Source organism: Peromyscus californicus, unplaced genomic scaffold (assembly GCF_007827085.1).
Source record: "Peromyscus californicus insignis strain IS unplaced genomic scaffold, ASM782708v3 Scaffold_4__1_contigs__length_199733344, whole genome shotgun sequence".
NCBI lineage: Eukaryota > Metazoa > Chordata > Mammalia > Rodentia > Cricetidae > Peromyscus > Peromyscus californicus.
This window is the reverse complement of record NW_026294562.1, coordinates 75,592,206-75,620,013: the sequence shown is the minus strand read 5'-3', so window position 1 is coordinate 75,620,013 and position 27,808 is coordinate 75,592,206. Positions and strand designations below refer to the sequence as shown.

The 27,808-nt window shown below is 51.5% G+C and overlaps 2 protein-coding genes across 5 annotated transcripts; both read left to right on the top strand.

Annotated features, from left to right (window-relative positions):
- Positions 1-40: 40 nt before the first annotated feature.
- Positions 41-23,491, top strand: Setd1a (SET domain containing 1A, histone lysine methyltransferase). Of its 4 annotated transcripts, none has more exons than XM_052760952.1 (19): positions 41-730; positions 1,488-1,652; positions 1,903-1,998; positions 4,008-4,278; positions 7,758-7,879; positions 8,117-8,319; positions 8,990-9,878; positions 10,024-10,821; positions 11,271-11,447; positions 11,629-11,716; positions 12,366-12,523; positions 12,680-12,767; positions 16,428-16,769; positions 19,479-20,540; positions 20,906-21,078; positions 21,158-21,268; positions 21,426-21,545; positions 22,849-22,986; positions 23,063-23,491. In XM_052760952.1, exons 2-19 carry the CDS (start codon positions 1,503-1,505, stop codon positions 23,234-23,236), a joined length of 5,160 nt encoding a protein of 1,719 aa, XP_052616912.1. In that variant the 5' UTR covers positions 41-730; positions 1,488-1,502; the 3' UTR covers positions 23,237-23,491. The 4 variants fall into 4 exon arrangements, with proteins under 4 accessions (XP_052616912.1, XP_052616914.1, XP_052616911.1 ...); XM_052760954.1 differs by lacking the exon at positions 41-730 and adding an exon at positions 789-897 and having other exon boundaries at positions 8,993-9,878; XM_052760951.1 differs by lacking the exon at positions 41-730 and adding an exon at positions 789-897.
- A 411-nt stretch (positions 23,492-23,902) lies between these two features.
- On the top strand, positions 23,903-27,763 carry Hsd3b7 (hydroxy-delta-5-steroid dehydrogenase, 3 beta- and steroid delta-isomerase 7). Its single transcript, XM_052760979.1, has 7 exons — positions 23,903-24,469; positions 24,827-24,998; positions 25,224-25,379; positions 25,596-25,704; positions 25,775-25,874; positions 25,997-26,159; positions 26,579-27,763. The coding sequence occupies exons 2-7, from the start codon at positions 24,833-24,835 to the stop codon at positions 26,992-26,994; spliced, it is 1,110 nt and encodes a 369-aa protein (XP_052616939.1). The 5' UTR covers positions 23,903-24,469; positions 24,827-24,832; the 3' UTR covers positions 26,995-27,763.
- Positions 27,764-27,808: the final 45 nt, after the last annotated feature.

The window sequence follows — 27,808 nt, the reverse complement described above, 5'->3', positions numbered from 1 at the left end:
TCTCTGCGCGGCGCGTTAGCCCCGCCCACAAGGATCCGCAGATTCGCTACCAGACTCCTTAAAAGATTACTTGGGCACCGTCCCTTGCCTGAAATGTCTCAGGAAACTCTGAGAAGACTTTTGCCCTGTAACCATTTCGCCCTAAGTCGGGAGCGCGCTGCTACTTGAGTTGTGCTAGAAGGAGAGACCCAGGAATAGCGGTCGACACTGCCAACAGGGCTGGGCTAACCGGGCGTCATTTTCTCGACTCCACCGCAGGTGAGAGGAGGTGACGGCCAAAGCCCAGAACGGTGGCGAATCTGCACTGCAGCCTCGTAGGCATTTGAGCTGCGCAAGGAAGGGGCAGGGAAGAGGAGCAAAGGAGCGCGCATCCTGTCCACTCATTTGCCCCGCCCGCCTCGCGAATCTGCGTCGTTCGACGCACCACTCAAATCTCCCGAGCTCCGGCTGGCCTCCTCCCCCTCGCTCCGCCCCCCTTCCCTCAGGGGCTTGTCGCAGCTTTCGTCGCCGCCGATTCGTCACGAACCCCAAAGCCGGGGCCGCTGGACCAGGGTGGTGCAGTCCACTCTCCGGGGGATGCGGCCCATCTTCAGGCTCCCTGGGCTGCAACTCCCGAGCCTGACTGGGCGCCGGCCGAGGCCAAGCCGCTACGCTCGGCCCCGAGGACCTCGCCGCCGCGCTTGTGGCGAAAGTGCGAATGCAGACGCTGCGCCCGCTGGGCCTCGTGCAGGTGGCGGTGGTGTTTGGTGCGCGCGCCGGGGAGGTGGTGGTGGGGGGGCGCCGCCGCCGCCACCGCTGCGGGGCCGGGTCTCGCGCTGCCGCCGCCGCCGCCGCCGCCTCACGCCGCTGAGGTGCTGCGCGCGGTGGGGGGGAGGGTGCGCCGCCCGCCACGAGCGGGTGAGTAGGGCCTTGGCGCGCGTGCGCGGAGACGGGGCCGGGGGCGGGCGGGGGGGGGGGGGCACCGAACGCGCCCGGGCGGGAGGAGAGGGCAGCGGGCGCGCGTTACCCGACCCCCCCCCCCCGCCCGCCCGCCCGCCCGGATCCAGGGACCGAAGCTGGGTCTCAGGCTTGGTCTCGCGGTGTTTCCAACGCCCCGAAGAGGTGCCACCTCTGGTCCAGGGGACCGGGGCGCGGGGACGCGAGCGGCGGAGCGGGAGCGGGAGCGGGGCTCGGCCCGGGCCGCTGGCCGGTGAGGGGGCGGGAGGGGGCGGGGCCTGCCAGGGGACGGGGGAGGGGTCTGGCGTGGAGGCCGAGCGGGGCGCGCTGGGGAGAGCGGGAAGGTAAGGGGGCGCGAGGCGGGCCTGGGCCCTGAGGGTGGCCTTGGGGGGTGGAGAGGAATGGAGTGGTACGGGGAGCCCCGGGCCACGCCGAGGTGCGGAGACGGGGCTGGTGGGGGAGCCTGGAAGCCGGGCTAGCCGGGGAGGGGACAGCAGGGGAGTCAGGCCTAAGTCTTGGACCCCCGTGGCGTACCCCTCTGTTCCTGACAGTGTAAATGAGCAAGGATGGACCAGGAAGGTGGGGGAGACGGGCAGAAAGCCCCAAGCTTCCAGTGGCGCAACTACAAGCTCATAGTGGATCCTGCTCTGGACCCTGCCTTGCGCAGGCCTTCTCAAAAGGTGTACCGCTATGATGGAGTCCACTTCAGTGTCAGCGTGAGTGCCCTACGTCTCTTCTTGACTTCTTGGACCTCCAGTCTCTCTGCCCCCCGCCCCCCTGTTCGGGAGTCAACACCTAGACCTCCTGTACTTGTAGCTTGGTTTTTTTGAGAACAAGCAAGTTATGCCGTCTCTTCTGTGTGTGTGTGTGTGTGTGTGTGTGTGTGTGTGTCTACATTGGCTTCGTGGAGCCAATAGCCTGGTCGGTTTTCATCCTGGTTTCATCTCCTTCTGTTGTCTTTACTAGGACTCAAAGTATACCCCAGTGGAAGACCTCCAAGACCCCCGCTGCCACGTCAGGTCCAAAAACAGAGACTTTTCCCTCCCAGTTCCTAAGTTTAAAGTAAGTGTCGCTGATCACCCAGCATGTGGGTTCTTGGAGAGTGTCAAGGATCCTAGCACCCTGGTCTTTACATAGCACACCAAAGTGGCTGTTCAGTGGAACACTGACAACCAGATCTCATTGCTGTTGACCTGTGAGGCTGAGGTGCTTGGGACAGGAGGTGTATTTGTAGAGCTGAGGTGTCTAGTGTATCGCTGGTGACAAGGGTGTAGGGGTCTGAGGGGTGAGTATGGGTGGTGTGGGAAACAGCATGGTGGTGGGCCGGCCTAGTTACTCAGCAGTGAAGGGTACTGAGGCCACGGCCCACTTGGAGTCCTCTGGTCCCCACTGTCATTGGGTCTGTGCTCCTCCAACTGGTTTGTAAGAGTGCCTCCACGTCCCACTTCAGTGGGATATTCAGGCTTCGGACTGAGCTTACAAAATTGGTGATTCTTCATTTCCTTCCAATTTTTTTGTTTGTTTGTTTTCACTGATTCTTAATCTATGGGGTGCCTTCACCCCTCTTTCCCTTTCCCTGAGCAGTCTCACTTAAGCTCTATTGCCTGAATGTTTACTTCACCTATTTCCAGCTAGCTAGCATCTACCCAGAACTAGAGACTTAAACACACTGTCTTTATTCTCACAGTCCTTTTCATTTTCTCTCTACTGCTAAATAGCAACAGCAGATACTCAGGTGCGCAGGCTAGAAACCTAGCAGTCTCCTGGTAGTTCTTTCTTTCCATCCAATCTTTCTCTTTCTATCGCCGTTTTCTTCGTGCAGAGGCTCACGTTCATTTCACTTGGTTTCTGTGGCTCCCTCCCTCCTCAAGTTTAGACTCTGTCTTGCTATCATTTGTCTCTGCTTCTGTTGTTATTTTGCTTTTATTTTCCAAGTGTGTTTTTTTTTTCTTTTTCTTTTCTATTTTTTTTGCTCTTTGGTTTTTCAAGACAAGGTTTCTCTGTGTAGCTTTGGCTATCCTGGAACTCCCACTGTAGACCAGGCTGGCCTACAACTCAAGAGATCCGCCTGCCTCTGCCTCCTGAGTGCTGGGGTCAAAGGCGTGCGCCACCACTGCAGGACAAGTCTGTTTGTTTGTTTTTCATGTGTGTGTTCACACACAAGCTTTCATGCCATTGTGCACATGTAGAAATCAGAGCACAGTTTGTGGGAATTGGTTTTCGCCGTGGGATCCAGGGATCAAATTCAAGGTTGCCAGGCTTGGTGTCAAGTGCTTGTATCTATTGAGCCGTCTCGCTGGTGTGCTGTCTGTCCTGAGGCCTTACCACCTCCTTGACACCACATCCCTGTTATATCTAGACCAGGCCCTCTTCAGTGGCTATCATCAAGATGGAGAATTCCATGTCTTGGAAATCTGTTGTTTTGGTAAACTTTGAGTTATATACAAAGCCCAATAAGAACGGTAGCATCTTTGTGACTCTTTTCCCGGTTTTTCTCTGTATGAAGGATCCTTTTCTTGGCTCCCAGACACCTTGTCTACACCTCTGCTACCACTGTGTCATGTTTAGATTATATGTATGTCTCATCTTTTTTTTTTTCTTTTTGAGGCATTGTCTTCCTAAGTAACCTAGGGTGGCCTTGAACTGACAGAGTGGAGGATTCTTGTGCATCAGCCTCCCAAGTGCTAGTGTTATAGGAGTGCACACTACACTCAGCACTGTCTTGTTTCTTTTCTGAATGGGGAATTTTTTTCCTACCTTTGTGTTTCTAGTGTCTAATCTACGGTAGTCAGTAGACTTGAACTAATAGATTATTTCCTTCTTCTACTTTCTCTTGTATGTGTTGATTCTTACATTTTTGTGTATTTTTCCCCCCAATTTTTTGTTTTGAGGTAAGAGGAATTCAAAGAGAGAGAGGTCAGTTCTAATGTAGGGCTTGTGATCCCCGCTTCACTTGCCTATCACATCAGTCTTCCAGACCTGTCTTGATGTCATGATCTCTGAAGTTTCCCAGATGGTGAGGGAACTATGCTCATTATGGAAACCCCAGACTAACTCTTGTCTTTCCACAGCTGGATGAATTCTATATTGGACAGATCCCACTAAAGGAAGTAACTTTTGCAAGGCTCAATGACAATGTGCGGGAAACCTTCCTGAAGGATATGTGCCGGAAATATGGTGAGGTGGAAGAAGTGGAGATCCTTCTTCATCCACGCACTCGCAAGCACCTGGGCCTGGCCCGTGTGCTCTTCACCAGCACTCGGGGTGCCAAGGAAACGGTCAAAAACCTTCACCTTACCTCTGTCATGGGCAATATCATCCATGCTCAGCTTGATATCAAAGGTGAGGGTTCCCCTGCCTGTTGCTTAGGGTTGGTCTGTAGCAGGGATAATACCTGCAAATAATCGGCAAATACCTATCGGGCTCAGCCAAGTAATTGGGGTCATGATTCTTTACCCAAATTCTTGAGGCCAGGTGTGTTTCTCAACTTAATATTTTTCAAGTTTTAGAGAAAAATTAAGGTACATGCTAGGTTTTGTTTTGTTTTGTTTTAAACGTTATTGATTACATGATAATGAGAGTACCCATTGTCAATCACATTTTTCTGCTTATAAGAAATTGTACTTAGGGTAAGATTTGAACTGTAGTAAATCTAATACTGGGTTCTCCAAAGTACTGAGATTTTAATTTATTTATTTTTTTTAAAGATTTATTTATTTATTATGTATACAGAAGAGGGTGCCAGATCTCATTACAGATGGTTGTGAGCCACCATGTGGGTGCTGGGAATTGAACTCAGGACCTCTGGAAGAGCAGTCGGTGCTCTTAACCTCTGAGCCATCTCTCCAGCCCTAATTTATTTTTATGTATATGACTTTTTTGCCTGCATGTATATCTGTGTACAGTATGTATGCCTGCTGCCCATGGAAGTCAGAAGAAGGCATCAGATTCCCCTGGAACTGGAGTTTTATGGTTGTGAGCCACCACATGGGTGCTGAGAACTGAACTCCAGTCCCCTGGAAGAACAGCGAGTGCACTTAACTGCTGAGTCATCTCTTTGGCTCAGTGAGGGTTTTTCTTTTTTGGTTTGTTGTGAAATTATAGATGTTTTATGCTCGCTTCAGTAGCACATACACTAAGATTGAAATTTTAGGTAATTGAGGAACTGGAGTTTTAGGTCAGTAGTAGAGAACATGCCTAGCATGCTCCTGGCCTCCCAAAAAACCAAATCTATGAGGATAAAGATAAATAAAGCAGAGCTTCATGGTAGCATGTGCCTATAACCCTAGTTTTGGGAGACAGAGATGGGAGGACTGTTTGAGGCTAGCCTGTCTACAGAGATGATTCCAGGCCAACTGGGGCTACGTAATGAGATCCTGTCTCAAAAAACCAAAAGAACCAGGAGATAACTCAGCGGGTAAGAATACTTACTATGTATGTATAAAGACTTGAATTTGAATCTCCATCACTCATAAAATTCCTGGTATAGTTATGTGTGCCTGTAACTTCAGTGTTGGTGTGTAGAGACAAGCAGATCCCAGAAACTCCCTGATCAGCCAGCCTAAGAAATGGCAAGCTTCAGTTTTAGTGAGACCCTGTTTTGAAGGAGTGAGATAGAATGCAATAATGGGAGATATCCAGTGTCCTCTGTGGCCTCCATGTATATGCACTTGGATAGCTACAAGTTCATCACACACACAGGTAAACAAAAATAAAGATGGAGCTGGTTTCAACTGCTTTCAAGGAATTACAGGGGAGAAATGAGACTCCTGGCAAACTAGGTTACAGTGCCATCTAAGGGAAGCAGCTGCCAATTGGTGTTTGCAAGTGGGAGTAAAGACTCACGTTCTCAAACTTGACTGTACACTTTTATATGTGATCTCAGGGTTTTGATGTTTGGTTTTTTCGTTTTGTTTTTGAAATAGACTCTCATTGTATAGCTTTGGCTGGCCTGAGACTCACAGAGATCTGCCTGCCTCTGCTGGGGCTGAGTGCTGGGATTAAAGAGCCTTTAGTAGTTTAATTGACTTTTTTGTTGGTTTTATAGGTCTCACTCTATAGCTGCCCTTGGATCCTACACTTTACCTCATGGGTTTATTTTTGGTGTGCTTTTTGTTTTGTTTCTAAAGATTTATTTGTGTGTGTGTGTGTGTGTGTGTGTGTGTGTGTGTGTGTGTGTGTGTGTGATGTGTGCTCGAGAGAGTGTGCTCACCCACAGATGCCAGAAGAGGATGTTGGATCCTCTGGAATTGGAGTCAAGGATAGTTATGAGCCATCATGTGGGTAGTAGGAACCAAACCCAGGTCCTTTACAAGAGTACGCAGTGCTCTTAACCACTGAGCCTCTCCTGACCCCTGTTTTTCTGTTTTGAGACAAGGTCTCATGTTGCCAAGCCTGGATTTGAACTTCATTTGTAGCCCAGGATGACTTTGGCTTCCAATCCTCCTTCATCTTGGATCATAGACTTGTGCCACCATGCTTTGTTTATGTGGTGCTGGGGATGAAATCCAGAGTTTTGTGCATACTAGGAAGATACCCTTTCAACTTAGCTACACTCCAATTCCCTGTTTAATGTTTTTGAGTCAGTCTTGCTGTCTGTCTCTGGTTAACTTGTATTCACTGTGTAGCTAGTTCATATTCAGCTGGAGGGATCCTTGGCCTTGCCTCAAGTCTCCCAAGTATGAAGACTATAGGTGTGTACCACTATACTGGCACCTCTTTGTTTTTAAGGATTACATCCTTCTGAAAAAAATTTTTTTTTCCGTTTTCAAGACAGGGTTTAGGATTTCTTTGTGTAGTCCAGGCTGGCCTCGAACTCACAGAGATCCACCTGCCTCTGCCTTTCCAGTGCTGGGATTAAAGGTGTGCACCACTACCCAGGATCCTTCTGAAATTTCCTTATATTTAGTAGTTGTGTGTTCACATGTCCATTGTGCATGTATGGCCTCGTGGGGGTCAGAGGGCAACAAGTGGGAATTTATTTTCTCCTTCCACCATGTGGGTCCCAGGGATCCAAATTAGTTTGTCACGCTGGGTGGCAGGCACTTTACCCACCAAACCCTCTCTCCACCTCACCCCTTCTAAGAGCTTTGACGTCATTGTGCAAGGCAAATAAAATGCCCCTGTGGGTTAGATTGACTCTTGCAACTGCAGTTTTGCAATCTTATTTTATAACATAAGGATGAGGGGCTTAGCAGCAGATAGACATTCTCCATTTTGTGCAGAGCACTTAAAGTTTACAAAATACTCTAGTTGAGGTATGTGTGTAAACTGAGTATACAATATAGGGTGGTTGGATTGAACCCAGGGCCTCTCTCATGAAAAGCCAAGCACTGTTGCCTACCCATATTAATGGTTTTGTTTGTTTGTTTGTTTCTTTTGTAGTTAAGAGGTGGAGATGAGCCACCCTTTGTTTTATAAATCTGCAAAAGAGCAGTACATGGTGCTACATACCTAGTAATCCCTGAACCTGAAAAGTAGAGACAATAGTGTCAAGAATTGAAGGTCATAGTTTTCTATATAGCAAGTTTGACCAGCTTGGCTATATGAGACCTTGTCTCAAAAAAATAAAAAGACCCTGTCTCGAAAAACCAAAAAATAAATAAATAAAAAATAAAAAGAAAGGCTAGATCTAGTCAAAACAACAAGGGGGTAGAAATGAGGTTGATGTTTCCAAGGATTGAGTTAAGTATGAGACTGATGTTCTAAAACATACAACTCAAGGAACTGTAGGAAACTTGAGCCTGAGGAAGAAACAAGACTACCAGATTAGGGAGGTTGTTTTTCCTTCTGACCATTAATTTCCATTTCTCTCCATCTAGGACAACAACGAATGAAGTACTATGAATTGATTGTCAATGGCTCCTACACACCTCAGACTGTGCCCACTGGAGGCAAGGCCCTGAGTGAGAAGTTCCAGAGCTCTGGAGCAGCCACTGAGACGGTGAGAAGCTTGTGGCTGCCGTGGCGTTAGGCACATGGACTCATTACTTGGTCACCAGGAGCAGGAGCCATCTGGGAAGGTCCTAAACTTTACTGTTAAGTATAGGAAGAGCTAAGGAATGATGCCTAGGTGCTCTCAGAAACAAAAGAACACAGGGGCTCTTGGATTGGGGTAGGACACAGTTTTAAATTATTCCTGATCTTTTTTTCCTTTCTCCTTGCCTCACTTTTTCTCCAGACTGAAGCCCGCCGTCGATCTTCCTCTGACACAGCTGCCTACCCAGCAGGCACTGCTGTGGGGGGCACCCCTGGCAATGGCACTCCCTGCTCCCAAGATACCCCGTCTTCTTTTGGCCAGTTCACCCCTCAGTCCTCCCAAGGAACCCCCTACACACCTCGGGGTAGCACCCCCTACTCTCAGGACTCTGCCTACTCCAGCAGGTATGGGAAACATCCGTCTTGGCCTGAGCCATTTGACTCTGGGGGCTGCAGCTGTGAAGAGCGAGCCCCAAGTCTCTGTGAGAAGGAGTTGGAAACTTTGTTTTACTCTCTAATTTCAACTGACAAGTTGCTGTTCGGGGATACTAAGGTGGGCCCTGATCAGCAACATAGAAGCAGATGTTGAAGAATTTTGATTTGTGTATATTTAGATGTGTGTGTGTGTGTGTGTGTGTGTGTGTGTGTGTGTGTGTGTGTGTGTGAGAGTGACTGCATGTACGTATGTTTATCACATGCACATAATACCCAAGCAGGCTAGAGGGGACAGGTATATTGGAACTGAAGTTATAGATGGTTATCCACCATCATGGGGGTGTTGAGAATTGAACCTGGATCTTCTGCAAGAGCAGTCTGTGCTCTTAACCTGTGAGCACCCCTCCAGCTCATCTTTAGATTTTTAAAGATTTTCGTGTGTCTGAGTGTTTTGCCTGTATGTATGTCTGTGCACACAGTGTTCTTGGTGCCCGTGCAGTGGATCACCTGGAACAGGTTGAGCCACCGTGTGGATGATGGGATCAAATCTGCATCCAGGAGGGGCTTTGACATGACACTGGAAACTGTCAGGTTTGGTCATGGAGGGAGGAGCCTAGCTAACTCCCGACTTCTTCCTCAGCAGCACTTCCACCTCCTTCAAACCCCGGCGGTCAGAGAACAGCTATCAAGATGCGTTTTCTCGCCGCCACTTCTCTGCATCTTCAGCCCCTGCAACCACTTCTGCTGCCACCTCAGCAACTGCTGCAGCCACTGCAGCCGCCTCTTCCACATCTTCATCCTCTTCGTCGTCATCCTCCTCCTCCTCCTCATCTTCTTCCTCAGCTTCTCAGTTTCGTGGTTCTGACTCTAGCTACCCAGCATATTATGAAAGCTGGAATCGCTACCAGCGTCACAGTTCCTACCCACCTCGCCGGGCAACTAGAGAGGACCCTCCTGGGGCCCCATTTGCTGAAAATACGGCTGAGCGCTTCCCACCTTCCTATACCTCCTATTTGGCCCCTGAACCCAACCGATCCACTGACCAAGACTACCGGCCCCCTGCCTCAGAGGCCCCACCTCCAGAGCCTCCAGAACCTGGTGGTGGAGGTGGTGGTAGTGGTGGTGGTAGTGGTGGTAGTGGTGGTGGTGGGGCGCCCAGCCCTGAGAGAGAAGAAGCCCGGACTTCCCCACGCCCACCTTCACCTGCCCGTTCTGGCTCCCCAGCCCCAGAGACCACCAATGAGAGTGTCCCCTTTGCCCAGCACAGCAGCTTGGATTCCCGCATTGAAATGCTGCTGAAGGAACAGCGCTCCAAATTTTCTTTCCTGGCCTCTGATACAGAGGAAGAAGAAGAGAACAGCAGTGCAGGCCCTGGGGCTAGAGATGCAGGGGGTGAGGTGCCGTCTGGGGCAGGTCACGGACCCTGCACACCCCCTCCTGCCCCAGCTAATTTTGAAGATGTAGCACCTACAGGGAGTGGAGAGCCAGGGGCTGCCCGGGAGTCACCAAAGGCCAATGGACAGAGTCAGGTGAGCCTGGAGCCAGCCATAGCATCTGGGAAGGAAGTGTATGTCTTAGGGGAGAGGGAAGGTGCTCACATGAGAAAACAAATTTGAGGGTAAGCGCAGGGAGCTCTAACAGGAGCTGTCTGTGACTCTCCTCCGTGCCCTACAGGCTTCTCCATGTTCTTCCGGAGAAGATATGGAGATCTCTGATGATGACAGGGGTGGTTCACCTCCTCCAGCCCCAACGCCCCCCCAGCAGCCGCCGCCGCCGCCACCACCGCCACCACCTCCCCCTCCCCCTCCCTACCTTTCTTCCCTTCCCTTGGGTTATCCTCCCCATCAACCTGCCTACCTCCTCCCACCCCACCCAGATGGACCACCCCCCCCTGAGTACCCTCCGCCGCCGCCTCCACCACCACCACCCCACATCTATGACTTTGTGAACTCCCTGGAACTTATGGATCGACTTGGGGCACAGTGGGGAGGGATGCCCATGTCCTTCCAGATGCAGACCCAGATGTTAACTCGGCTCCACCAGCTGCGGCAGGGCAAGGGATTGACTGCTGCCTCAGCTGGTCCTCCTGGTGGGGCCTTTGGCGAGGCCTTCCTCCCTTTTCCACCCCCACAAGAGGCGGCCTATGGCTTGCCCTATGCTCTGTACACACAAGGGCAAGAAGGTCGTGGGGCATACTCCCGGGAAGCCTACCATCTGCCCTTGCCCATGGCAGCCGAGCCCCTGCTTTCTTCTTCAGTCTCGGGAGAAGAGGCCCGGCTCCCTCACAGGGAAGAAGCAGAGATGGCAGAAAGCAAGGCCCTACCGTCAGCAGGCACTGTGGGTCGTGTGCTGGCCACCCTTGTCCAAGAGATGAAGAGCATTATGCAGCGAGACCTCAACCGCAAGATGGTGGAGAATGTGGCCTTTGGAGCCTTTGACCAGTGGTGGGAGAGCAAGGAAGAAAAGGCCAAGGTGAGGAGGTCTGGGGACAGTGGACACTGGGGTGTTTGCTGAAGGAGATAGACCTTGAAGTGTCCCAGGTCACCTGCCCAGTTCAGAGTAGGGGTAGGAGAAAATGAAGTGGATGTGGGCATTATGGGCAGGGGGTCAGACCCAGCAAAAGGTAAGCACAGGCTGGGTCAGAAGAGCTTTGTCCTGGCTCCTTTGCTGCCTGCAGTGGACAGAACTCTTAAGTGTTTCTGTGCTTGTCTTCAGTTCTACCATTTGTCACATGGTAAAAATTAGTAACTGTTTCCTAAGGGTGGATGCCATAAATTATCAGACTTGAGAATCTGCTTTAATTGACCACAAATAGTGTCAGTTGATGGATGTCTGTGTTCCTGAGGCGCATTGTTGGTTCTTGGGCAGGAGGGAATACCTGTGCTCTGGGTTCTGCAGCTCAGTCTCCCTACTATCTGCAGCCATTCCAGAATGCAGCCAAGCAGCAAGCCAAGGAGGAGGATAAAGAAAAGATGAAGCTCAAAGAGCCAGGCATGCTGTCCCTCGTAGACTGGGCCAAGAGTGGCGGTATCACAGGCATTGAGGCCTTTGCCTTTGGGTCAGGGCTACGAGGGGCCCTGCGGTTGCCTTCATTTAAGGTATCCAGGATTGTGGTGGTGGGGAAAGCTGGTGGGCTTCCCTTCCTTGGGGACATGGTGGTTGGGAGTTGGGTGAGGCTGTGGGTGATGGCAGTTGAGGGGTTGTTTTTAATTTTCCCTCCCTCCTCATTCTCCTCCCTGATGGAATTCTAAGTGGGCCCTGTTTTTCTGCATCTGCCAGGTAAAGAGGAAAGAGCCATCAGAAATTTCAGAGGCCAGTGAGGAAAAGAGACCCAGGCCTTCTACTCCAGCCGAGGAAGATGAAGATGGTAAGTAAGAGATCGGGCAGAGGAGGAGGGGTGGTCTACTTAAGAGTATGATAGCAAGCAAGAGGAGAGACGAAGGGGTCAGGGTATCTCTGAGGGGGAGGCACCAAATGGAGACCTTGGTGAATGAAAGGAATTCCAGAAGGCATCAGATAGGCTTCTCCCTGAGTTATGGTTTTAGTTATGGTTCTTATCTCTTCTGTGCTGGTTTAAACGGTTCTGTGTTTTGGTTTTTCCACTTACAAAGAAGAAATTTCACATCTGGAGTTCACCATCTAATGCTTTTGTGGTCGAGCCGTCCTAGTCTCTTGAAGTTTGGGCTGTTGGTTGGTAGCTGTGTGACTGGAGGCTTCTTATTGAGTCTGATTTGCTTCCCTGGAGAACTCTGCCTTGTAGTATTTTCTTGGGCCTGATAAAACAAGTTGGCATCCTCTTTCAACCAGCTTACAAAATGATGAAAGAAAACGTGCGGATGTAGTTTAAGTTGTATAACATGTTAGGATGTTGGTCTCTGTGCTGAGTTTCAACTTTTCCTGTCTGTAAGTTCAGCCTGTCAGTAAAGTGGGCAATAGTCTGTGTCAAGTTCCTTGCATCTGGGATAGGAGAACAGTAATTACTGATCAGTCACAACTGCTCTGACCTCCTCTTGCAGATCCTGAGCGAGAGAAGGAAGCCGGGGAGCCAGGACGTCCAGGGACCAAGCCTCCGAAGCGAGATGAAGAACGAGGGAAGACCCAAGGCAAGCACCGGAAATCCTTTGCTCTGGACAGTGAAGGGGAAGAGGCATCCCAGGAGTCTTCCTCAGAGAAGGTAAGATACTAGCACCCAGTGTCTGCCAGAAGCCTTTCCTGAACACTGGTTTGCACAGCCAGCTTCTCACTGAGCTGGAATCCAGCCAGCCAGCAGGGCTTCGTGGGTGAAAACTTGTCTTTTTCCTGTTAGTCTCAGTTTGTCCTTTTCTTTAAGGATGAGGATGATGATGAGGAAGATGAGGAAGATGAAGAGCGGGAGGAAGCTGTGGATGCCACCAAGAAGGAGACAGAGGCATCAGATGGTAAGTTTAGACAGTTGAATAGAGTTCAGGTCTGAGGAAGAAGGGATTATACTATCTGGTTTGTCTTTTCCTGAATTCATAGATCTTTCCTGCTGGACTTCTGGTCAGTCTTGCCCTTTGCAAAGACAGTTGTTTTAACGACAATTTTTGGAATCCTGGGACCCTTTGGAACATTAACCCCATTAATTCAGAGTACTCCCTCTTCTGAAATACGTTCCATGTGGACAGTCCAGCAAAGTCTGTTTCTTTTCTCAGGTCCTAGAGGTGAAGGGTATGCATTATCCTCTTACACCTTGATGTTACCAATCTAGACCTTCTTATCTTAGAGCACTGCTCTTCCTGTGAAGCCTAGCCATCAGGCTTCCTTTCTGTTCCTGCCTCTGCCGTTACCAGACACTCTTCCACCCACCCGCACACCTTCCGTGGCTTGTACATGGTTTAGTGATCTCCATTCCTTAGAAGTGTGTTGAGGGACTAACTACAAAGGTAGCACTTAGTGCTCTTACAGAGGTCCCAGGTTTGGTTCTCAGCACCTATGTAACATTAGTTCCAGGAGATCCAATGCATTCGTCTCCTCAACTTCACAGACTTTTTTTTTTGGTTTTTTAAGAAACATGCATTTAAAAAAAAAAAAAAAAACCCCGCCCGGCAGTGATGGCGCACACCTTTGATCCCAGCACTTGGGAGGCAGAGGCAGGTGGATCTCTGTGAGTTCGAGGCCAGCCTGAGCTACAGAGTGAGTTCCAGGACAGGCTCCAAAGCTACACAGAGAAACCCTGTCTTGAAAAAACAAAAAAAAACCCTCCTGTGTGCACTTATTGTTTTACAAACTTCAGACAGATGTGGTTCCTGCTTTTAAGAACTTGTTGGTCTCAGCACTCAGGAGACAGAGGCAGGAGGACCTTTGAGGCCAGCTTGGTCTACAGAGTGAGTTCAGGACAGCCAGAGCAGTACACAAAGAAACCCTGTCTTGAAAACCAAAGGGGGAAAAAAAGAGCTTGTTGGAGGGGAACAGACTTGACAGGTGACAGGTCCAGTTACTGCAGACAGGTCACTTTTTAAGGATGATGAAATAGGGTAATTATGTCTGATAATGTGCTAGGCCTGTTGTCTGCATGGCGATCAGGAATTCTCTGAAATCCTGTGTCAGCAGCGTCCAGGGTTGGTAGCAATGGTGATCTGAGGTCTCACTGGAGAAAAGCCGCAGAGGGCTGGGCTCCCTGCTGAGAGGAAGACAGCTCCCTCCTGTCGGTCCTTCGGCGCCTTCCCGGCAGCTGTCCCTCTAACTTGCATCTTGAATTGTCTTCTCTGCTTTTCTCCTTTAAGTTCTTAGGGACAGGGTCTTTAGCCCAGGCTGGCCTTCTTTTGTAATCCTTTTCTAGTTCTGCCTCTACCTAAGGGGAGTGCTAGAATTACAAACATGCCATCGTTTTAGGAAATGTACTCTCTTCTCTACACGGTCTTTGCCTAGCTCCCTATTTTCGGCCAGAGTGGCACTATAGGCCATTTGTATAGTCAGTCCAGCCCCTGCTCATGTGCTCGTCTCCGCTTTGTCTCTTCATGTTCCAGGTCCCCACCACCACTACCACTACCACCTTCTAATTGACTCCATTGTGGAATTCATAGGTGCTTCTGTTCTCTCGCTCCCTCTTTCTCTCTCCCTCTCTCCTGGCCTCACTGCCTTACTTAGTCTTTCAAGTGCTGGGATTACAGGCATTTTCCACCATACCCCTTCAGGATTTTAGTGCCCTCTCATCCAGTACTGATCTTCCATAAGTGTGGTATATGTAAGAGCTGTGCCATGATATGCATGTGTATGTGCATCAGCTCTCTCCTTCCATCATGTCACTCTCAGTGTTCAGACTCAGGTCATCAGTTTGGCAACAGGTGCCTGCTGAAGCCATTTTGCTGCCCTTTGTTTTGTTGAGGAAGAGTTCACATAGCCCAGGCAGGCCTCTAATTTGCTCTGTAGATGAACATGACCTTAAACTTTGATCATCCTGCCTCTACCTCTAGATTAATGTACCGACTGCCAATGACGGGTTCATTTATGTATTTGTTTATTTACTTACTTTTTAGGTTTATTTAACTTTATTTTGCTTTTTTGTTTTTGTTTTTACTTTGTTTTGAGACAGGGTTTCTCCATGTAGTTTTGGTGCCTTTCCTGGAACTCTGTAGACCAGGCTGGCCTCAAGCTCAGAGATCCACCTGCCTCTGCCTCCCAAGTGCTGGGATTAAAGGTGTGCACCACCATCCGGCTTAACTTTATTTTATGTGTGTTGGTGTGAATGTGTCAGATCTCCTGGAACTGGAGTAACAGACAGTTGTGAGTCACCATGTGGATGCTGGGAATTGAACCTAGGTCCTCTGGAAGAATAGCCAGTGCTCCTAACCCCTGAGCCATCTCTCCAGCCCCATTTTTTTTTTTAATTGAGAGATTTTCTGTTCATTTTACATAATCAACCACAGATTCCCCTGTCCTCCCTCTTCCCACCCCCAGCCCTCCCCCCAACTCACCCCCCATTAATTTATTTGGCTTTTTTTTTTTTTTTTTTTTTTTTTTTTTTTTTGGTTTTCCGAGACAGGGTTTCTCTGGGTAGTTTTGCGCCTTTCCTGGAACTCACTTTGGAGACCAGGCTGGCCTTGAACTCACAGAGATCCACCTGGCTCTGCCTCCCGAGTGCTGGGACTAAAGGCGTGCGCCACCACCGCCCTGCTTATTTGGCTTTTGATTTACTTTTTTTTTTTTGGTTTTTCGAGACAGGGTTTCTCTGTGCAGCTTTGCGCCTTTCCTGGGACTCACTTGGTAGCCCAGGCTGGCCTCGAACTCACAGAGATCCGCCTGGCTCTGCCTCCCGAGTGCTGGGATTAAAGGCGTGCGCCACCACCGCCCGGCCTTGATTTACTTTTTAATTTTTAATTTCAAGACAGAGTTTCTCTGTGTAGCCCTGGCTGTCCTGGAACTCATTCTGTAGACCAGTTGGCCTCAATCTCCCAGAGATCCACCTGCCTCTGCCTCCCAAGTGCTAGGATTAAAGACATGTACCACCACTGCCCCGCTGACTAGCTTTTTATTTTAATGAATTTCTTTAGTATACAGTGTAGGATTTTCATTGTGGCTCTCGACATTTCTATGACTATACACTAGTCATTCCTTCCCCACTCCTTGCTGATACCCTCTCCCCTGAATTGTCCCTCCTTTGGCTTTTATGCCACATATGTTTGTGGCCCCCCCTTCTTTCAGACCTCTCACCACACTCAGTGTTCTTTCTATTTTCAAAGCATGTACTGTTTATTCCAGAATTCTTTTTGTCCGAACTCACTTTGGTGGTCCAAGCTGACTGCTTGCCAGTCTCCAGGTCTCTCTCTGTTTTGTTGCTCTCTCTCCATTTCATTGTGGTGGGATATCTCCTCCTCCTCCTTGATTTTAACGTCTCCTTAGGGAGGCCTTCCCAGACGTGTTCTTTTAAGCAGAACCCAGGGCTTTTTTTCCTGTGTTCTTCAGTCCCGTATGCTAACGGCTGTCACTGTGAGCAGGCATTTGCTTATTTAACCTCTTGACTTCTTGGACGCGTAGTACCTGGCCTAGAGCCTCACATCCAGAGTACTCAGGGAATGATCCCTCAGCTTGACCACTGATTGTCTTCTCTGGATTTCCAGGTGAGGAGGAGGACAGCGACTCATCCTCCCAGTGCTCTCTGTATGCTGACTCAGATGGAGAGAATGGGAGCACGTCGGACTCTGAGAGTAGCAGCTCCTCTTCCTCCTCCTCCTCTTCTTCCTCCTCTTCCTCTTCCTCCTCCTCCTCCTCTTCATCTTCCTCATCAGAGTCCTCCTCTGAAGAAGAGGAGCAGTCAGCAGTCATTCCCCCAGTGTCACCAGCCTCCAGAGAAGTCCCAGAACCCCTTCCAGCACCTGATGAGAAACCTGAGACGGACAGAGGTGTAGACTCCCCTGCCATGCCTCTCCCTGAAAAGGAGATGTCTCCCACACGGCCTCCAGGTAGGTGCCATGACTAAGATGTATGGTTGTCAGTGTCTTAGAGGATGGTGTCTACCCACACCCGGTACGTGAAGTGTTATGTATGTGTGGAGACAGGTAAATGGGAACCTAGCAACATTAACTCATAACTGAGTTCAAACTGCCTTGGCCTTCCTTTGTATGTGTACGGTCCTTGTTAGTCTATAGCACGTGCATATGATGGCCCTACTGTAGGGACTGTTCCTTCGTAACAGTAGAGGTTTGTTGAGCACTACTACCACCAGTAGCTGAAGCTATGATGGGGTGTCTGCTCACAGGAACTGTTCTCTTCCTCTTAAAGCTTTCAGTCTACAGGAAGATACAGGCCAGTTAAGCAGTAAATGCATAAAAATAACTATGATTTCAAACCAATAAGTACTATGAAGGAAAAATGCAAGGACTTCGGACTCCTGAAGGCATCTATGGGTCTACAGACATCCTCCTGCTGAAGCACAGTTGGGCTAAAGTCTGGGTAAAACAGACAGTGAGGAGGACTTAGCAGATACACAGGCTCTGCGTAAGGCACAGGATGCAAGTTGGAAGACCTGGAAGAAAGGTCACCTATGATAGGTTGAAAATTTAGGGTGGAGGGTGGCTAGAACTATAGAAGTGGGTGAGGACCAGCCCATGCAAAATGCAGAGCCTATGTAAAGAAGTTTATCTTTGCCATAGGAAGCATGTCACTAGGTAATAGTATTTGAAAGGATGCGTTGCAAAGAGGAGTTGGAGAGGAACCAGAGTGTCACAGGGAGACTGTTAGAGGCTAGAAAGATAGCGAAGGATGGAGGGTGGGAAACTGGGACTTAGGTCCCTCTAAAATGAAATTTTAAAAGGTTTCAGCATCCATAGGATGATGACCTCTTCTGACACCTCATACACTCACAGCCTCTTCTGAATCTCTTGGCAGCAAAAGGCCACTTAGAGGGCTTTGTTCTCCTTCCATTTTCTGGGCCCCTCATCTGCATTTCAAAAAGACCGTTCTGACAGGAAAGAGATTTGGGAAAAGGGAAAGGAGATAGAAGGGTAGCATTAGAGGGGATACAGGAAAAATACAATCAGGGACTGGGGGTAGAGCCCAGTAGGTAAAGTGCTTGTCACATAAGCCTGAGAACCTTTGGGTTTGATCTGAGCACCATAAAGGTGTGGTGGCTTGCACTTATGACCCCAGGTTTGGAGAAGCAGAGACAGATCCCTGGGACTGTCCTAGTGAAGGACCATATCTCAAAAAACAGGGTGGGCAGTTGAGGAACTACACTTGAGGCTCAGAGACAAGAGACAATAAGTAGAAATAGGGGTGAAGACAGGATAAATAACTTGGTGATACTACATGCCACGAAAAGATGTTCAATAAAGTGACCTAGGATTACAGACACTGGTGACTTGAATTTGAGTTATGACCTCTGTACTTTGAGTTAAAAACATTGGCAATTGGATTATAGAGCTGAGGCTTGGGAAGAACAGTCTGCCCCAGAGCAATGAGAACATTGATGTGAACTCAGTTGTCCACCCTGGAAAACATGGGATGAGAAAGCGTGGACAGAGGTCAAAGCCAAAGAGTGGTAAATTGTGTTCATCAGGCAGAGCAGAGCTTTAGAAAGGTGGGAGTTCAAACCTTGGTCTTGCCTCTCTCGTCTAGTTTGGTTTATTTTTGCTTTCCCCAGGAAATAGATTTCCTCTGTTTCTTCATTCCAGTGCAGTGTTAATACCCACCAAACCACCAGGCTAGCAACAGGCCAACCAACCTATCTTAGAACTTCTTAGGAAAGTTTCTGATTGGGCCAGCTTGGATCAGGTGACAGTCTTTGTGGTATCAGTTAGTGATGGCTCTGAGGGAGAAAGCTGGGGAACTGACTTCTAGGGCCTTGTTTTTAAGAATTTGAGGACATAGGAGAGCAATTCCCAGAAAAAAAGTAGTTGTACTGACTGAGCAGGTAACCCAAAAATTGTATCCTAAATGAAGGCCTGGGGACGTGAGGGAGCACACACAGATCTGTGTGAAGAAGCTGAGTTGGATGCTTAAGTTGTGTACTTTGTCAGTGTCTGAGACCTACATGATATCCACACCTTAGGACACAACACATTTAGGACCTTACTCAGTGCTCCCATGTAAGGAACACTCAGTTTAAGGCAGTGTGTGCAGCTGATCACTGCCTGCCCAGCCAGACGTGGTACTGGCTTCCACTTAGTTCTGAAAATGGTAGAGCCAGATGTAAAAGCTCTGAGCCCACAACTATCGAGTCATGGAATGTGTTCTCTTCTAGTCTAGAAGCCCAGTATTTCGTGGGAGTCTTTCCCTCCCCAGTTCCCTAGTTTGGCTAGACATTTGGTTTGGTTGGTTATTCCATTTGAATGGAGGCTTCCTGCTCTTATCTGTCTGCTCTGAGTTTTCTCCATACTTGACATGACCAGACTCAGTATATGCTTGTCAGCTGGAATAATGGACAGGTACAGAGCCCTATCCTGCTCAGGGAGCACACAGTTCTGAGAATGATATGGGCAGGAGAAAGACAGAGTCCGCTGTGTAAGCAGGTATGTGTATAGGTCAGCAGGAGTGTACTAGGTGGAAGCTGAGGCAGAGTGGGGTAGAAATGAAATAAGGCTGCTTCATTCCAGTATAGCTGAGCCCAGGTCTACAGCCCTGACAGTTTTGTCTGATGAGGTTGGCCTTTGCCCATGGGCTTCCATCCCCAGGTACTGCTGAGGAACCACCTCCTAATATACCACAGCCTCCTCCAGAGCCACCAGCTGGACCTCCAGACCCTGCCCCCCGCCTGGATGAGCGCCCCTCTTCTCCTATCCCTCTCTTACCCCCACCCAAGAAACGCCGGAAAACTGTCTCCTTCTCTGCCACAGAGGAGGCACCAGCCCCAGAGCCTCCCCCAGCTGCCCCACTGCAGGCCAAGTCTCCTGGCCCAGTCTCTCGAAAAGTCCCTCGGGTTGTGGAGCGGACCATTCGTAACCTGCCCCTGGACCATGCGTCTCTGGTTAAGAGTTGGCCTGAGGAGGTGGCCCGAGGAGGTCGGAATCGGTCTGGAGGTCGTGTCCGCTCTACTGAAGAAGAAGAGGCCACTGAGTCAGGGACAGAAGTGGATCTGGCAGTGCTGGCTGACCTAGCCCTGACCCCAGCCCGGCGTGGGTTGGCTACCCTCCCCACTGGTGACGACTCAGAGGCCACAGAGACCTCAGACGAGGCTGAGCGTCCAAGCCCTCTACTCAGCCACATCCTCTTGGAACACAACTATGCCCTGGCCATCAAGCCCCCGCCTGCCACACCAGCACCTCGGCCCCTAGAGCCAGCTCCTGCCCCTGCTGCACTCTTCAGCTCCCCAGCTGATGAAGTCTTGGAGGCCCCTGAGGTGGTGGTGGCTGAGGCAGAAGAGCCAAAGCAACAGCTGCAGCAGCAGCAGCGTCCAGAGCAGGAAGGGGAGGAGGAGGAAGAGGAGGAGGAAGAGGAGTCCGAGTCTTCAGAAAGCAGCAGCAGCAGCAGCAGCAGTGATGAGGAAGGGGCTATCAGGAGACGTAGCCTCCGCTCCCACACTCGACGAAGACGGCCACCACTCCCACCCCCACCCCCACCGCCTCCTTCCTTTGAGCCAAGGAGTGAATTTGAGCAGATGACCATCCTGTATGACATCTGGAACTCAGGCCTGGACTTGGAAGACATGAGCTACTTGCGGCTGACGTATGAGCGACTGCTGCAGCAGACCAGTGGGGCTGACTGGCTTAATGACACCCACTGGGTCCATCACACAAATATCCTGAGCCACAGAGCCTGCTTGCACCCTCGAGCAGGACAGAGGGCGGGGATGAGTTTTCCCTGGGGCTATGTGGGCAGAAATGTCATCCTCAGGGCACTCCCAGGACTGCACTGGTCTCCTGTCTGTCTAACTCACTGCCTCGATTAGCTTTGTCCTCTAGCTGCCAGCTGTCTTTTCCCTTTGCCTTGTGTCTCTTCTGGCAGAACAGGGAAGGTCTAGACTTGCCTTCTCCAGTCTGTCTCCTGAGTATTCTCACCATCGGACCTGCTACCCTGTAGGCTGGGTCTGGGGTGGACAGGAGGTATGGGCCCCAAGGGACTGGCCAGTAGGGAACCTGTTCTCTTCCTTAACACCCTGCACTCACCAACCTAAGCACTCCAAAGCGCAAGCGAAGGCCCCAAGATGGGCCTCGGGAGCACCAGACAGGCTCTGCACGCAGCGAAGGTTACTACCCCATTAGCAAGAAAGAGAAGGACAAGTACCTGGATGTGTGCCCTGTCTCAGCCCGACAGCTGGAAGGCGTGGACACTCAGGTAGAGCCCTACCCCAGCCCTAGCTTGCTGCCTCCTTCCTGTCCTTCAAGTACTCACCACCTCCTGGTCTTGCTCACAGGGGACTAATCGGGTGCTTTCTGAGCGACGGTCAGAGCAGCGGCGGTTACTGAGCGCCATTGGCACCCCAGCCATCATGGATAGTGATCTGCTAAAGCTAAACCAGCTCAAGGTCAGGAGGGGGAACTGGAGGAGGGAGGGGACCCAGTGAAACAAACGACAGCAAAGAGATTGCCCCAGCAGGGTCCTGTGGTCGGGGAGGCGGAAGGGAAGGGAAGGGACAAGTTTGTGGGAGCATCTAACAGTTAAAGCTACCTTCTGTCCCCTAGTTCCGGAAGAAGAAACTCCGATTTGGCCGGAGCCGAATCCATGAGTGGGGTCTGTTTGCCATGGAACCCATTGCAGCTGATGAGATGGTGATAGAGTATGTTGGCCAGAACATCCGCCAGGTAAGGTTCCACTCCAGCACCAGCCCCGTTGCTGCCTGGACTACAGCATGGGATTTCACGCCACCGTCTGATCTCTTGTACAAAGCCTCACTCATTACTGCCACTGCCCAGCTTTGAGACTTACCCAGTAAATTAGACGTTAGTGGTCCACCTGGTTGAAGGTGTTGTGAGGACCCAGAACCTTCTAGAGACCTGAAAGCTAAAGGTAATGAACTCCTGGGCAGCTGCATATATATGCCCCAGTTCTGGGGACAGTGTGTGCACAGGCCAGAAGCTGATCCTCTGAGGAGGACGAGGCCGCTGCATCTGTTCAGGGCCAGTGACGGGGATGTGAGTCTGGGAATGCAAGTGGAGCCCACTCCTCAGAGCTGGAACCCTGTCAGTCAAGTGTGGCCTATGGATGGGGAATATCCTGGAAGCTGTGTAGGCAAGGACTTGAGAAGCTAGTAAGAGCCCTCTGGCTGTGTAGAAAAGAGCTTGTGTGGGCTGGCCTCAGTGGGGCTTAATGGAGATCAAAGCCAAGGTATGGATGAGATACTGGCAACAGGGTGACGGGAGTCTAGTCTGTGGGTCCAGAATGGTTGACAGAACCAGGTAGTTGGCTGTAGAAGGTAAAAATAAAGTGTTGAGGTCTTTCTCAAGGCATCTTCATTAGCTTCTAGGAAAGTGGTTGGGAGCAGCAGAAGGAACAGAAATGTGATCAGAATTTGTCCCAGTGCAGATAGATGTGAGGCTCAGGGTCCTAGGGTTGTAGGAATGACATCCCACAGTCCCAAGTCCTACTGAGGTGGACTTGGCTGGAGATTGAAGCCTGGGAGGAGTCCTCACTACAGAGTTGGTGGTTAGAACTCTGCAAAGGGGTGAGGTCCCCCAGTGAGAGTGGCAAACACATTGCCTGTTTCCTGGGAATAGCTGCCCCTTGCTGAAAGGCCCTTGTCCTCGCACAGACCATCTGCCATCTGCTCTCACCAGCTGCGCAGTAGGTGTCTGTTTGGGAAGGGTAGTCCTAGGAAAGGACTCAATTGGAGGCATGGCCACTGCCATTTCAGAAGCCGCCCCAGGCCCACAGCATACTGTGGGCTCCACTGTGGTCACACGGGTTCTCAGAAGAACTAGTTTCGGTGCCAGTTTCCCCAGGCCTGTGGCTGACTTTGGGTCAGAATGGGTAGGAGCAGGTAGATCCAGATGCATATCCAATCAGCATGGCGCCAGGAGCTGTTGGCTTGGCCAGGGGGCTGCTGGCAGTAGGTCTAGCCCATACAGTGGCTGATGTCCATGGTGTGTGTGCATCTCATCTTCCCAGATGGTAGCCGACATGCGGGAGAAGCGCTACGTGCAGGAGGGCATTGGCAGCAGCTACCTTTTCCGGGTGGACCACGATACCATCATTGATGCTACCAAGTGTGGCAACCTCGCCAGGTTCATCAACCACTGCTGCACGGTGCGCTCAGGGCTGGGCCAGGGCTGGGCTGGGCAGGGGTGAGGTGGGGCTGCGGCTTACACTGCCCCTCCTGCAGCCCAACTGCTACGCTAAGGTGATCACCATCGAGTCTCAGAAGAAGATTGTGATCTACTCCAAGCAGCCCATTGGCGTGGATGAGGAGATCACCTACGACTACAAGTTCCCACTGGAGGACAACAAGATCCCGTGTCTGTGCGGCACTGAAAGCTGCCGCGGCTCCCTCAACTGAGGTGGGGCAGGACTGGTGCCCTCACCCCTATTTATTCCCCTCTGGTGCCCTACGCTCCCAGCACCCCCAGCCTTAGTGGGCTCAGCACGGCCCACATGCCCCCATCTCCATATGTGGGATAGGGGCCCTGAGCCCAGCAAGGGAGCCTCAGTCCTTTGAGGTAACTTCTGACTCCCCTGTGCCCCATGCCCAACCACCCTCTTAATTTTTTTTTTTCTTTGCGGAGAAGAAGCTGTAAATGTTTTGTAGCTGCCAGCAGCTGTTTCCTGTGGAAACCTGGGGTACCAGCCTGTATAGATGCTATTCTTGGGGGCTGAATAGCCCTCTGCTTCATGTTAGTGGGGACTTCCCCTTCTGCCCTATGTGCACCCCTCCCCAGTTTAGGGGTCTCTGGGGCAGTGGCCATGTTCTCCCCCTGGGGGGGCCTTTGGCCCCTAGTCCTGGGAACTCTGTGCCTGGAACCCTGCCTCATCTGTTCCTGCCAGACCCTGTGGGTCACCCTCCCACCCTGGTGTCCCAGGGCTCTGGCTTGTGGGCCAGGATGGTGGGGGGCAGGCCCTTCTTGTTGGGCTGGATTGTACATAATGTTAATAGTGAAAACCCAACGCCACATTTTTATAATTGTGATTAAACTTTATTGTACAAAAATGCTTGGTCAATATCTTTGGGAAGAGCAGGCTGGGATGTGAGTTGACACAGTGGCTGAAGCAAGAGGGGGAAAATGGGTGGCCTATAGTTTGGGGGGGAATAGGCCTGCAGACACAGCAGTACTGCCGTGGACCAACCACCTAACGGACTGCAACAGCCGTGCCAATCTCCCCACGGATGCTAGCCAGAGCTGTACCAAGACCAGGCTTCCCTCCTCTCTCCCCAGAACCACAGCTGGTGCTGGGCCTCCAGCCTACTGGGAAGCCCAGCAGGAGGGAAGAGCCAAGGTCACGTAGCAGTGATGACCCTATTATCCCCAAACACGTCATCACCAAGTGGGCAGGTTCTGTCCTCCGCCAGCCACGGAGAGTGGACTGGCCACCAGGGGGCACTCTGGCAAGAGAATTCCCTCCAAACCCCCTTGCCCGCCCCTAGGGGTGGAGGCTAGGCTGGTCTCCTTCCTGGAATGGGCCAGGAGGGAGGAGCAAGCGGAAGGAAGGAAGCCTGTGTGCAGCTAGCTGGCCCATCAGCCCAGGACACAAGCTCTCCCAGTGGCCAGTTTGGACTCCCTGGAACTAGCTACAGGTAGGCAGAGATGATACTGAGCCCCAGGTGGCCCTTCTCTTACAGTCCCAACCCTTACCACCTCCCTATACCCTTTCTATCCAACTCTGCCTTTTCCCCCTCCTTTAGTATCCCCCAGTCAGTTTTTCCATCCATCTCCATCCCTAACCCTTTTCTACTTCCAATCCTAGTGACTCAGCAGTTAGGGTCAAGAGGGCAGGCAGCCTGATTGCTAAAAGCACACAACAGCAACCTACAGCTACTACTCGGTCTCCTCCACCCTGTCGCTGCCCCACCTGCTGGATCCCTTCTAGGACTAACACATAGTTGGAGCAGGTGTATCAGGCAATTCTAGTGAGCTAAATTCTCTTCCCACAGCTGGGCATGGCAGGATCTGCACAGGTGCCCACACTGGTGTACCTGGTCACAGGTGGCTGTGGCTTCCTGGGGGAGCACATTGTTCGGATGCTGCTGGAGCGCGAGCCCAGGCTCCGGGAGCTGCGTGTCTTTGACCTGCACCTGAGTTCCTGGCTGGAGGAGCTGAAAACAGGTGACTGCCGCAGTGGGTGGTAGCATGGGAGGGTGTGGTGCCCCATCCCGCCCCAAACTGGGATACCGCCACTTGTGGAAAAGATGATTCCTGTGTCTGTTCCCCAGCTCACACAGATGGGATGGGTGAGTCACTGGGAACACGTGGGCCCCTGGGGGCATGCAGGCTGAACTCAGCAGCTGGCTGAGGCCCCAGCTCTGACACCGCCTCGGGCCTCTTCACCAGGGCCTGTGCAGGTGACCGCCATCCAGGGGGATGTGACTCAGGCCCACGAGGTGGCAGCTGCCGTGGCTGGATCTCATGTGGTCATCCACACAGCTGGGCTGGTGGATGTGTTTGGGAAGGCCAGTCCAAAGACCATCCACCAAGTGAATGTGCTGGGTGAGGTGCTACCTACCTGTTCTTCTGTGGGACACCTGTCCTTCCTTAGTGTGTGGCCTGACCTTAGCATCCGGTCGAGGCTGTCCTGCTGATAACTGGCCCCATCACTGCTGCCCCACCCTTTCCTGACCTATGGTGGTTCTCCTTGGACACTGGGTAGAGCAGAAAGAGATGGGGACAGGAAGACACAGCTTGCATCTGTCCCTTCCTTCACAGGCACACAGAATGTGATTGAGGCCTGTATACGGACTGGAACTCAGTTCCTGGTCTACACAAGCAGCATGGAAGTTGTGGGGCCTAATGTCAAGGGCCACCCCTTCTACAGGTAAGCTCAGCCCCACTTTACTTCACAGTCCATTTCCCTCCAGCACTGAGTCTTTCTTCTCTCCCTCTAGGGGCGATGAAGACACCCCGTATGAGGCAGTCCACAGGCACCCCTACCCTTGTAGCAAAGCCCTCGCTGAGCAACTGGTCCTGGAGGCCAATGGAAGGAAGGTACGCTGCCAGGACAGGGCTTGGGGTGAAGGCAGAGGCAGAGCCTGAACCCTAGGCTTCATCGCCACCCCATGGTGGCCAGGGTAGAGGGCTGTGCCCCAACATTCTCCCTTTGCCACCAGGTCAATGGAGGGCTACCCCTGGTGACATGTGCCCTTCGACCCACGGGCATCTATGGTGAAGGTCATCAGGTCATGAGAGACTTCTACAACCAGGGCCTGCGCTTTGGGGGTCGGCTGTTTCGGGCCATCCCGGCTTCTGTGGAGCACGGTCGGGTCTATGTTGGTAAGGACAGGGCAAGGCAAAGGGAGGCCGAGGGCAGGGTAAGAGGACTGACTTTGAAGGTCTCAGAGCCACGAGTGTCGTGCCCCCCCATCCCCAGCTCTGTGATCATGTGGGCACTTCCCAAATGGGTTGCAAAAGAGAAAGGATCCATGCCAGTTGGGAGGGCTGATGGAAAACTGTCCTGGGTGTTGCTGAGCCCTGAAGCAGTGTGAGTGACAGTTCTCCAGAGAAAGAAAAGGGCAGCATCTCTACAGGAGCCAAGTGGCTGCAGGACGGCCTGGAGGGCTGGTGGCTTCAGGGGCTGGGGGAGAGGCAACCTTGACCAGCCAGTAGTGAGGTCTGGACGGCATCTAATGGGCCCAATAGGGGACTGGACCAAGGGCCGTCGGTGGCCCATCTCCCTCCCTCCCGACTGGCAGGCAACGTGGCTTGGATGCACGTGCTGGTGGCCCGGGAACTGGAGCAGCGGGCGGCGCTCATGGGTGGCCAGGTCTACTTCTGCTACGATAAGTCACCGTATAAGAGCTACGAGGACTTCAACATGGAGTTTCTGGGTCCCTGTGGACTTCGGCTGATAGGCACCCACCCACTTCTGCCCTACTGGCTGCTGGTGCTTCTGGCTACCCTCAACACCCTCCTGCAGTGGCTCCTCCGCCCACTGGTGCTGTACACACCCCTGCTGAACCCCTATACTCTGGCCATGGCCAACACCACCTTCACTGTCAGCACCAACAAGGCACAGCGCCATTTCGGCTACAAGCCCCTCTTCTCATGGGAAGAGAGCAAGGCCCGCACCATTCACTGGGTGCAGGCCTTGGAGGCTTCGGCCAGGTGATGTGGCCAGGGCCTGGAGGCCACTGTGGTACCTACTCAAGATCCTGAGCCTTCAGAACTGGATGGAGAGAAGCGGCTGCCTTCTGAAGCTGGGGGCTGTGGTGCCTGACTGGATGGATGATATGGACCCTGCCACATTTTAACTATACAGATCTTGAGCCTGGGTGGTATCCCAGCCTCCAAGTTCTAGGACAGGGTTTGGGGACAGGCCTATCTTTGGTCCCAACTGAGGCCTGCCAGCTGGTTGGCAAAACTGATTCCTAATGGTCCCACTACCCCTTCCCATTTCCGGTTTCTCAAGCTGGAAGGGGCAAAGATCCCAGAGACCTGCTGGTCTGCTTACTCTGGGTGTCTTCAGACCTGCCTTCTGCCACGTCTGGCTCTCTTTAAGAGGTTATAGGTCCATCATTTTCTTTTTTTTTTTTTTTTTTGGTTTTTCGAGACAGGGTTTCTCTGTGTAGCTTTGTGCCTTTCCTGGAACTCGCTTTGGAGACCAGGCTGGCCTCGAACTCACAGAGATCCGCCTGGCTCTGCCTCCCGAGTGCTGGGATTAAAGGCGTGCGCCACCACCGCCCGGCGCCATCATTTTCTTAAGTGTATTTCTTTTAGACATTTTCTTGTAATTTGCTTTAAAGAAAACTGAAGAAATCAATGATTTTCCATGTCTTGCCTCTCCAACCAAATTCAGCTCCTGTGATATTGTGAGCTTTCTGCCAAGGAGGCCAACCGTGCTGTGTCTGGCCAAGCCTGGATTAAAAAGCCTTTTCCAAGTCTGTATCTACCTGTTGCCCCCACCCCCACCCCAGTGTGTCCCC